The 11220-nt window shown below is 50.8% G+C and overlaps 1 protein-coding gene across 1 annotated transcript; it reads left to right on the top strand.

The window, feature by feature from the left end:
• The first annotated feature begins 2814 nt into the window (after positions 1–2814).
• Angptl4 (angiopoietin like 4) lies at positions 2815–8398 on the top strand. The gene is made up of 7 exons (XM_057772510.1): positions 2815–3313; positions 3508–3618; positions 3721–3838; positions 5303–5416; positions 6195–6290; positions 6373–6654; positions 7746–8398. The coding sequence occupies exons 1-7, from the start codon at positions 2981–2983 to the stop codon at positions 7925–7927; spliced, it is 1236 nt and encodes a 411-aa protein (XP_057628493.1). The 5' UTR covers positions 2815–2980; the 3' UTR covers positions 7928–8398.
• The last annotated feature ends 2822 nt before the right edge of the window (positions 8399–11220 follow it).

Raw genomic sequence — 11220 nt, 5'->3', positions numbered from 1 at the left:
CATACTGGTTAGCGATAGAGGCCGGATGGTGGTGGTGCACGCCTTTAATTCCAGCACTAGAAAGGAATATAAAATGGGGGTGGGGGGAGAGACAGGTCTCAACACATTCTGAGGATACCTGGAGGAAGGATCGCCATTTCGGACTGAGGTAGAGGTAAGAGCCAGTCGCTGGCTGTTTTGTTTTTCTGACCTTCAAGTTAAACTCTGTCTCTGGGTTTTTATTAATTGTGCTACACTTTTCTCTCCTTCCAATATGTGGGTTCCAGGGACTGAACTCAGATCATCTTTAGACTTAGTCATCTTGACCCACTGAGCCACGTTTTTTGACACAGGTTCTCCTCATGTAGCCCAGGCCGACCTTGACAGCCTGACCCTCTTGTTACCATCCTCTAAGTGCTGACAGACGTGCACCACGACACCCAGCGTGGTGGTTTTTCTCTTTATAGGCTAGCTTGGAAAAGCTATGTCCTGCACCCAGAGGATGCCTGGGGTGGACAGATGGTGGACGTGTGAATTCATTCTTTGTTGAGGGTTTCCTGCCCGCTCTTCCTGTCTGCCCGTCACTGCTGCGGCGACCAGTCACCCTGGCAAGTGGCCCAGCTGGTCAAGAGTACAAGCAGTGGCCTGTACGTCAGCCTTGGGGCATGCAGTTTCAGATTCCGGAGGTTTGCTGCTGGCTCACAGACAGCCCTGCTGACTCAACTTGGGGGTTTTTCAGTCAGTGTGCCCCAAGGGTCTTCTCGGCAGGCAGGTTTTCTGTGCCCTCCTCTTCCTAGCAGGGAAGGAGACGCCCATGCAAACTTGTTGAATGAAAACTTAGCCATGTGCATAAACAGGGAAAGGTTTCAGCCTCATCCAGGTCCTCCTTTGTCTCAACCTTGTCCCCCTCGGCCCTGCTCAGTGTTAGGGTTTGTCCAGAAACTAAGGAACTCAGTGCAGGGTCTACGCTTTGTGGAAAGAGTGAATGAATGTGGAAGCAATCCTTGCTTGATGTCCCCTAGGTTGTTTGTTTTTTTAATATTTATTTATTTTTTGGTTTTCTGAGACAGGGTTTCTCTGTGTGTCTCTGGCTGTCCTGGAGCTCACTTTGTAGGCCAGGCTAGCCTTGAACTCATATAGCTCCGCCTGCCTCTGCCTCCCTGAGTGGTAGGATTAAAGGCATTAGCAGCCACCACTGCCCAGCTGTTTTTTGGTTTTTTTTTTTTTTTTTTTTTTTGGTTTTTTGAGACAGGGTTTCTCTGTAGCTTTGGTGCCTGTCCTGGAACTAGCTCTGTAGACCAGGCTGGCCTTGAACTCACAGAGATCCGCCTGCCTCTGCCTCCCGAGTGCTGGGATTAAAGGCGTACGCCACCACCGCCCGGCTGCCCAGCTGGTTTTTAAATTTTTTATTTGTATGTGTGTGTAAGTGCCCAATGAGGTCAGAGGAGTCATGTCTTCTGGAGCTAGAGTTACAGGTGACCATGAGCTGTTGGACTTGGGTCTTATTGCTAAGTTAGTTATTCAGCTCCTCTATTGGTTTTAAAGATTTACTTTATGTATATGAGTGCTTTATCTGCATGTCTGTTTTTATGCCAGAATATGGCATCAGATCCCACAAGAGATGGCTGTGTGCCACCATGTGGGTGCTGGGTATTGAACTCAGGACCTCTGAAAGAGCAGCCAGTGTTCTTAACCACTGAGCCATCTCTCCAGCCTCTATTTTGTTGCTTTGTGACAAAGTTCCCTTGGCTTTCCTGGAACTTCACTATGTAACTTCAAACTCATAAGAGCTCCCACCAACTGCTTCTGCCTCTGGGGTGCTGGGATTAAAAGGATGTACCACTGTGAATTGTTTTTTGTTTTGTTTTGTTTTTTCAAACAAGGTCTTGTTGTTTCAGCCTTGACTGATCTGGAGTTTACTAAGCAGGCACGATTTAGGGCATATTATTGACGGTTTTGTTGTTACTGTTGTTTGGAGACCTGGTGACAAGTAGCCCAGACTGATTCAAACTTGCCCTGTAGTTGAATTGCACACCCTTATGCTACTTGCCCCAAAGCTGGGATGACAGGCCTGGGCTCAGGCACCGTTCCTGCTTTAATGCAGGTAGATTCCGGGACACCCAGGTGAAGGACAGGCAACTGGAAGAGGCCTAGAATTGTAATCTGTACGAAGTAGGTAGAAGTCCCAGCAATAACAGCAGTGACAATTTGGACAGGAAGAGACGACTAATTGAACAAGGGTGTTAGTGACCCTCACAAGAGCCGGAAGGAGCGTGGGAGAACAGTGGAAGAGAGGTGGGGGGCAAGGGTTCTAACCTGATCTGGAGATTGCAGATCTCAGGAAGCCTCCAAGAGGGAGGGGCAAGGTTCTGTAACTCCCCCCCCCTTGCCATCTGAACTCAGCCCACCAGGGAGAAACCCTTCTGCCACGTAACTCTGCCCCACTCCGCTTCTGACTTGGGAAGGGGTCAATCAAGAAGACATCCACGTCCTGATTGACTTGTACGCCCTTTCCTCCATTGAACCGGGCGGGGAGCGGGATGCGGGGCTACGGCGGAGAACTTCCGGGCTTAAGAGTGGACCATGCAGTGCAGGGTCGTTCACGTCGCGCATGGGGGGGGGAGATCAAGCAGGCATCCCCAAGGATTCTTCACCCCATACACACGCGCGCGCGCGCGCACGCGCATGCACGTACACGCACAAGTACCTCGTAACTACCCGGCCTGTGGCACCTAGCACCCCGACACTTGGCCGCTTGCCCCGCCCTCGGCACTCCCAGGGCCCCGCCTCCGAGGATCTCCCTCCCACTCCCACACCGCTTTATAAAATGGGGCGTTGGGTGCAACCGGGAAAAGCTGATCGACTGGGAGCTCCAGGCCCTCTTCTGCAACGCAGCAAGTCTAAGCCTAAACCGACTGCCCCAGAATTCCAGCTACTGGGTCTCGAACCCCTGCGTTCAGAAGTCCTAGCATCGCCGCACCCAAGGTCACCCCCGGGAATCATGCGCTGTGCTCCAACCGCAAGCGCAGCCCTGGTGCTGTGCGCAGCTACCGCGGGGCTGTTGAGCGTGCAGGGTCGCCCTGCACAGCCAGAACCGCCGCGCTTCGCGTCCTGGGATGAGATGAACTTGCTGGCTCACGGGCTGCTGCAACTCGGCCACGGACTGCGCGAACACGTGGAGCGCACCCGTGGGCAACTAGGCGCACTGGAACGCCGCTTGACTGCGTGCGGTAACGCTTGTCAGGGACCCCAGGGGAAAGACGCACCTTCTAAAGACCCTGAGGGCAGAGTCCCTGACAGCGAGGCGGCTCCTGAGACTCTGCAGAGTTTGCAGGTAGGTGCACTCACTAGGGGGCTGGCTCTTTCTTAGACTCCTTTAGGGTCCCCTTCAGATGTGCATTCGTGTGCACAGGAACCGGGCAGGGAGGGACCTCAAAGAATCAACGTGAGAAAGGATGGAAGGAGGGGGTGAACATGGGGAGGTCGCAAACACAAAGCCAGGGCTTCACCAGTCTTGCATGTCTCCAGACACAGCTCAAGGCTCAGAACAACAAAATCCAGCAACTGTTCCAGAAGGTGGCCCAGCAGCAGAAACACCTAGCAAAGCAGAATCTGAGAATACAAAATCTTCAGAGTCAGGTACTCACCCCAGGGCTTGGCCCGAGTAGGAAAGAGGGAAAACAAAATGGGGACCAACAGTGGTGGAATGTGGCTAACAGTCCTTTTCCTGTCCTGTCGCAGATTGACCTCCTGGCCCCCACACACCTAGACAATGTGGTGGCCAAGACTTCAAGAGGAAAGAGGCTTCCCAAGATGGCCCAGCTCATCGGCCTGACTCCCAATGCCACCAGCTTGCACAGTGAGTGTCTCTGGTCTTTGGTGTCATAAGAAAGAGACTGAAATTGAATGCCTGTGGGCTCACTGGTCAAGGGCTCTTAGATGTGCCACCCTCCCGACTTCCGATCCTGCTTGGCCAGGTCACCTCACCCTTCTTCGCTAACAAGACTGTCCCCAAAAGCTGAAGTTTCAGGGGAGCTGGGAGATAGCTCAGGGGTTTCACCCTGAGGGGCCCAGGAATGTGTGTGTGTGTGTGTGTGTGTGTGTGAGTTCACAGCCATTCTCTCACCCTGCTTGACATCAGTGGCTGTCCACAGCCAACTAGGTGAAAGTTTGGATATCCCCCTTCACACCCTAGGCTACTTGCTGACTTCCCGCTGGATAGCAATAGACATGTTCCCTTCCCTGGCTTTTACCCAGGCATGTACCTGGACTTGGTGAGGGTCACGGGGTCGCTTTCCCATGTCAGCAGGCACAAGTTCTGGTCGGGTGATGTAGGGGAAGAGAAGGGCAGAAGGGTGGTTTTGTGGGTTTGGGACTCCTAGACAGCCTAGCCAAGTAGGGGAAAGTTCAGAGCTGGAGAGACAAACAGCTGGCCCTAATAGAGACCACATGGGTGGCTTGGCAGTGTGCCTGTCCCGATTGGATGAGAGGAGAGTAGGGGAAAGGGAGCTGCCCAAGGGACTGGAAAGTGTCTTTCCCACCTCTCTGGGCCTGCCCCCACTCCTGGCAGTGTGGACAGAGCTGACTGGCAGAAAGTTCCCGCATGCCCCTCCCCCAGCGACCTTTCTCCTACTTTCCCTGGTTGGGCTGGGGGCGGATCTTCCTGAGTTTAGAGGCCTTGTCAAGGCCAAGTTCTTTTTCTCCTCCTCACCTCTTTTCCTGCTCTCTTCATTCCTGTCCCATTTCTTCTGGTAGTGGGGACAGCCATGTTCCACCCTACCCCCACCCCAGCCTCAGTCTCCCCCTGTGCCATCTAGGCACTGTCAGCATCTCCTACTAACTCAACCAGAGAACCCCCTTGCCCAGTGAGCTCTGATCTTGCATTGCCCCAGATCCAACCCCATGATTGTCTTATTGAAACCCTGGCTGTGGACCAGGCTGTAGGTGGATTCAGGTTCTTACTGTGGCCTTGGGAAACCTCCAGTCAAGGGGAGGAGTAGGGACACACCACCAGATGACTTCTCCCCAGTGGGAAGACCTCTGTGTTCACTTTGGGGAGTCTAAGTGGGGTTGAAAGGAAGAATGGAAAGCATCCTTTTAGAGTTCGAGCCCAGAGAAAGGATGGGAAAGGGAATCCCTTGCATCAGGACCGTGTGCCGACATTGATGGCAGGAGATGTGATTCGAGGAAGAAAGGTTTTACGAGCAGAGGGGGTGTGGGAAGGGGGAGGACTGGCGAAGGGGCTGGTTCTCATGCCACCTGGGTCTCCTGAAACCTCTGGGGGCTTCTCCCCTGCTTCAGTCTTGCCTTGGTCTACTTTCAGGACCTCCCCGGGACTGCCAGGAACTCTTCCAAGAAGGGGAGCGGCACAGTGGACTTTTCCAGATCCAGCCTCAGGGATCCCCGCCGTTTTTGGTCAACTGTGAGATGACTTCAGGTAGGACATGCTGCCCCAGGAGCCTGCTTGCCGTGTACAGCCTCGGTGTCACAACATCCAGCCACGTGGGGCTCCGTGATGAAGCTCTCGCCGTGTGGCTGTATTCATAACTCCAATACTTGAGAGACTGAGGCAGGAGAATTGTTGAGAGTTCTAGAACAGCCTATTTCGTTTAAGTAAACACGGGCTGGTAGCTCAGTTGGTAAAGTGCTTTCCTAGAATGCCGAAGCCCTGGAGTCCATCTCCAGCCCTGCATAAGCTGTGTGGAAGTATAAGCCTACTCAGGAGTCCGGATTTTGGGGTCACCCATGGTTATATAGTGAGTTCAAGGACAACTTGGGCTATAGGAAAAGTCCAAGTTCATTCTTGACTGTAAAAGCATGGTCTAGGCCAGTCTAAGGTAGATTTCAAAAATTAATGGCCGGGCGGTGGTGGCGCATGCCTTTAATCCCAGCACTCGGGAGGCAGAGGCAGGCGGATCTCTGTGAGTTCGAGACCAGCCTGGTCTACAAGAGCTAGTTCCAGGACAGGCTCCAAAAAAACCACAGAGAAACCCTGTCTCGAAAAACAAAAAACAAAACAAAACAAAACAAAAATTAACAAAATACATCAGCAGCTGGTACCTGCAAGTTCTTGGGACGGAAGCCTATTCTGATCCCACCCTCTGAGAGAGAAGTGATGAGTTGTGTTGGAACACGGCTTCAGGCTTTGGGAAATAGGTAGGACTGTCAGCTGCCCTGTGCAAAGGGACTTCTGGTGACTTTGTCTTCTTGGGCAGATGGAGGCTGGACAGTGATTCAGAGGCGACTAAATGGCTCTGTGGACTTCAATCAGCCCTGGGAAGCCTACAAGGATGGCTTCGGAGATCCCCAAGGTCAGTGGTTCTCGGGAGGCCAGAGTCAGGGAAGGAGGGAGGGCGAAGGAGCGTCCCCCTGATAGGATGACTTCTGATGCAGGCGAGTTCTGGTTGGGCCTGGAGAAGATACACAGCATCACAGGGGACCGAGGCAGCCAGATGGCTGTGCAGCTCCAGGACTGGGATGGCAATGCCAAATCGCTCCAGTTTCCCGTCCACTTGGGGGGCGAGGACACAGCCTACAGCCTGCAGCTCACAGAGCCCACAGCCAGTGAGCTGGGTGCCACCAATGTCTCCCCCAATGGCCTTTCCTTGCCCTTCTCTACCTGGGACCAAGATCACGACTTGCGAGGGGACCTCAACTGTGCCAAGAGCCTCTCTGGTAAGCAGATTTTACTCTCCCTGTAGTCCGCATTCAGGCCTAAAGGGCATCAGCCCTGGGGCCCTTTTCTGCTTGCCTGCTGTGTGCCCTTGGTCCAGTCACTGAATTAACCTCTTCTGTTTTCTGTTTTCCGTCTTTAAAGTTGCCATACTCACGGTACCCACTCTTCAGGGTTATTGTGAAAATCCAATGAGAACATTTGCAGGGTCTTGTGCATGTTAGCCAAGCATTCTGCCACCGAGCTGCAACCTAGTTTCTGGTGATTGTGTTCTAGTTGTTCGACACAGGGTCTCTTATAGCTCTGGCTGGCCTTGAACTTGTTATATAGCCAAACATGACCTTTAAAGGTCAGTCTCTACCTCCCAAGTGCTTGGATAGCAGGCATGTGCCAGCAGGCTCCTTCCCGTGGTGCTGGAGATCAATCTCATGATTTCATGCACACTGGGCAAGCACTATAACAGCTGAGTCACAACAACAGCCTTCCTTGTGTTTCGTCTGTAAAGACAGGTTAGCCTCAAACTTCCTATCACCCTGCCTCAGCCTCCTGAGTGTGGTGATTACAATGTTGGACCAGCAAGCCCTGCTCCATAGTGTAGCCGAGTTGGTAGAGAGCATTTCTACCATGAGCGAAGGCCTACGTTTCATCCCCGACACCATATAAACCAAGCACAGTAGCACACAATGGTAACAGTAGCACTCAGAGTAGACGCAGGAGGAGCGGAAGTTTAAGGTTATCTTTGGCTACCTAGAGAGTTTGAGGCCAACCTGACTAAGACACCCTGTCTCAAAAACAAACAGACAAACAAAAAGCCAGGGCTTGTGCATTGGCTCAGTCAGTAAAGGTGTTTGCCTCCAAGCCTGATGACTTAAGTTTGATCTCCAAGACCTACATGGTGGAAGGAGAGAACTGACTCCCACGAGTTGTCCTCTGACCCTCACATCATGGTGGCATGTGCACATGCGCACAGAATAAATGAATGTAATGGATTCTAAAGGTCTAAAATTCAAAGTTCGTCTTCTTGCCAGCTGTGTCCTCTCGCAGTATGGAAGTGCAAGCCTCTGACCTCGTCTTCTGTGCTCTAACCCTATAGGTGGCTGGTGGTTTGGCACCTGCAGCCACTCCAATCTCAATGGACAGTACTTCCACTCCATCCCACGGCAACGGCAGCAGCGTAAAAAGGGGATCTTCTGGAAAACGTGGAAGGGCCGCTACTACCCACTTCAGGCTACCACCCTGCTGATTCAGCCCATGGAGGCCACAGCAGCTTCCTAGCCTCCTCATTGGAGCCTGGTCCCACACCTAAGAGGACAGTGACTTTGCTTGTGGCCCTAAGATATGGCCACTCTCTGTTGGGGACAGGAGCTCCAAGTGGGGCTACCTGGAATCAGAGAAGAGGCCCATGACTGGAGAGGCTGGAGGACCCCTTTTCCGTGTTGGGGGTCTGCACGTATTGTCTGAAACAGTGAGAGCAACAAGAAACAAATGGCCCAGACCCGGGAGCATGGGCTCAAGGGGCATCGAGACTCACTTCTTGCCTGCCAGAGAAGTCGGGGATGCAGAGGGACCGCGCGGGTCCAACTAGCTGGGCCCTTAAGTGGCAGACTCAGTCATATTGACTGTCCGGGACAGGGTTCCCAGGAGCCCTGGATTTGATACTCATGGTGCTGCTGTGGGTGCTGTGGATGAATGGGTGCCAACTGTGGTTTCTGGGCACAGCTCACAGCATTCTTGGAATAAAAACAACCTCAGAACACTTTGTTCTCTGTTGTTTCATTTGGTTTTTTTTAAAAGCAAATAGTTTCAAAGTTGGCGTAAACATGTTCCTCGGGTGGAGACTGTATTCCCAGATCTCTTAGGGGCAGGCCTGTTGTTGCTTCTTCCACCTCAGCAAGTAATCTCAGCCTCCTTCTTTGTGCTTCATGATGTGGGTCTCTCTTGTTTTTATTTCAAAATCTCCAAACAGGGCCAGGGAGATGATCAATGACCAGGAGCACTTGTTCTTGCAGAGGACCTGGGTTTGGTTCTCAGCACCCATATGGCAGGTAACAACCATCATTAACTCCAGTTCTAGGGATTCAGTGCCTCTTCTGACCTCCACAGACTCCTGCACATATATGATACACAGGCACACACACACAAACCTTAAAAAATTAGAGCTGGTGCCACATCAAATGACAAAAGTATCTGTTCAACTATGTTCATAGCAGCATTGTTTGTAATAGCCAAAACCTGGAAACAACCTAGATGCCCTTCAATGGAGGAATGGATGAAGAAAGTGTGGAATATATACATATTAGAGTACTACTCAGCAGTAAAAAACAATGACTTCTCGAATTTTGCGTGCAAATGGATGGAAATAGAAAACACTATCCTGAGTGAGGTATCCCAGACTCAAAAAGAGGAACATGGGATGTACTCACTCATAATCGGTTTCTAGCCATAAAATAAAAGACATTAAGCATATAATGTGTGATCCTATAGAAGCTAAATAAGAAAGTGAACCCAAAGAAAATCATATAGTCATCCGCATGGAGAGGGGGAAGTAGACAAGATTGCAGGGCAAAAACTGGGAACTTGCGGGTGAGGTGGCATGGGGCAAAGGGGAAATGGGATGAGAAATATGAGAAGGGGAGGATGGGAGGAGCTCGGAGGATTGGGATGGTTGGGATATAGGAAGGATGGATACGGGAGCAGCGAAGTATATATCCTATCTAAGGGAGCCATCTTAGGGTTGGCAAGAGACTTGACTCTTGAGGGGTTCGCAGGTGTCCAGGAATATGTCCCCAGCTGGTACCTTGGGCAACTAAGGAGAGGGAACCTGAAATGACCCTATCCTATACTGATGAATATCTTGCATATCACCTTAGAACCTTCATCTGGCGATGGATCGAGGTAGAGACAGAGTCTCAATTTGGAGCAACGGTCTGAGCTCTTAAGGTCCAAATGAGGAGCAGAAGGAGGGAGAACATGAGCAAAAAATCAGGACCACGAGGGATGCACCCACCCACTGTGACAGTGGAACTGATTTATTGGGAGCCCACCAAGGCCAGCTGGTCTGGGACTGAATAAACATGAGTTGATTCCGGACTCTCTGAGCATGGCGGTCAATGAAGACTGATGAGAAGCCAAGGACAATGGCACTAGGTTTCGATCCTAATACATGAACTGGCTTTGTGGGAGCTTAGCCTGTTTGGACGCTCACCTTTCTGGACGTAGATAGAAGGACCTTGGTCTTCCCGCAGGTCAGGGAATTTGGACTGCTCTTCAGTATCGAGAGGGAGGGGGAATGGAGTGGGGGGAGGAGAAGAGGAGTGGGGATAGGGGGAGGGAAGTGGGGGGAGGGCAATATTTGGGAGGAGGGGAGGGAAATGGGAAATGGGGAGCAGGTGGAAATTTTAATTAAAAAAGAATAAAAATAAACAAATAAGTAAAAAAAAAAAATTAGAGCTGGGGAGATGGTTTAGAGAGTTAGGACACTTGCTGCCTAAGCCTGATGACCAAGTTGAAACCCCCAAACTTAAAGGTGGTCCTTTGACCACCACGTGCAAGGCATGGCACATGGGCTGGCACACAGACGTCATACCCACAATAATAATGCAGTTTTTTATATTTTTAAAAATTAAAAATCCTAAAAAATTAAAAATCATAAAACTTACACGATTTAATCATTAGGAAATCAGGTAATGGAGAAAATTAAAACCCCTTCCTGATAGCACCAGAAGGGGTGCACACGTGTCCTCAGAACTTGGGAAGTGGAGACAGGAGAATTGCCAAGTTCTAAGCCAGACTAAGTAATACAATAAGACTCTGGATCACAAAGGGGGAGGATGCTGGGGGTGTTGCTCAATTGGTCGTACCTGGTGTGCACAGTTTCTAGGTTCCATCCCCAGCACCCCTGCATAAAAAGCACATAGTGGTAGATAACCCTTAATGCCAGTCTTTGGGAGGTGGAGGCATGAGGATGACAACTTCGAGGTAATCTGGGTGCAGTGGCGGGTTTTGTGTGTCAACTTGACACAAGCTAAAGTCATCAGAGAGGAATGAGCCTCAGTTGAGGAAATGCCTTCCTGAGTTCAGCTGTAAGACATGATCTAAATTAGTGATCAGTGCAGTAGGGCCCAGCCCACTGTAGGTGGTACCATCCCTGGGCTGCTGATCCTGGGTAACACTTCCCATAGCCTCCAGAATCCTATCTGCGTTCCTGTCCTGATAGACAGCAATGTGGAAGTGTAAGCCAAATAAACCCTCTCCTCCCCAGCTTGCTCATTGGTCCTGATGTTTCGTCGCAGCAATAGAAACCCTAACTAGAACAGTGGGCTACAGGAATGAACAGGAATAGAAAAAAGTAAAATGAGATGAAGCTGATTTTAGAAATCTCTAAGCCTGATGTTCTAACCCACACTTGTAATTTCAGGATTTGGGAAGTTGAGGCAGGGCGATCAGGAACACCATGAATCTGAACCCAACTTGGGCTATACATTCAGACCCTGTCTCAGAAAAACAACTTTTTAAACATTGTATTCATTTATTAATATATGTGGGCAAGCTTCTGCCATAATGCATGC

This window comes from Chionomys nivalis, chromosome 6 (assembly GCF_950005125.1).
Source record: "Chionomys nivalis chromosome 6, mChiNiv1.1, whole genome shotgun sequence".
NCBI lineage: Eukaryota > Metazoa > Chordata > Mammalia > Rodentia > Cricetidae > Chionomys > Chionomys nivalis.
The sequence above is the reverse complement of the archived record's forward strand: the minus strand, read 5'-3'. Positions and strand labels throughout refer to the sequence as shown.

Coding starts and splice junctions, on each gene's coding strand:
- Angptl4 (XM_057772510.1), top strand. CDS start 2,981: ATGCGCTGTGCTCCAACCGCAAGCGCAGCCCTGGTGCTGTGCGCAGCT. Junction 3,839..5,302: donor CAATGCCACCAGCTTGCACA/GTGAGTGTCTCT, acceptor GTCTACTTTCAG/GACCTCCCCGGGACTGCCAG. Junction 6,655..7,745: donor CTGTGCCAAGAGCCTCTCTG/GTAAGCAGATTT, acceptor CTAACCCTATAG/GTGGCTGGTGGTTTGGCACC.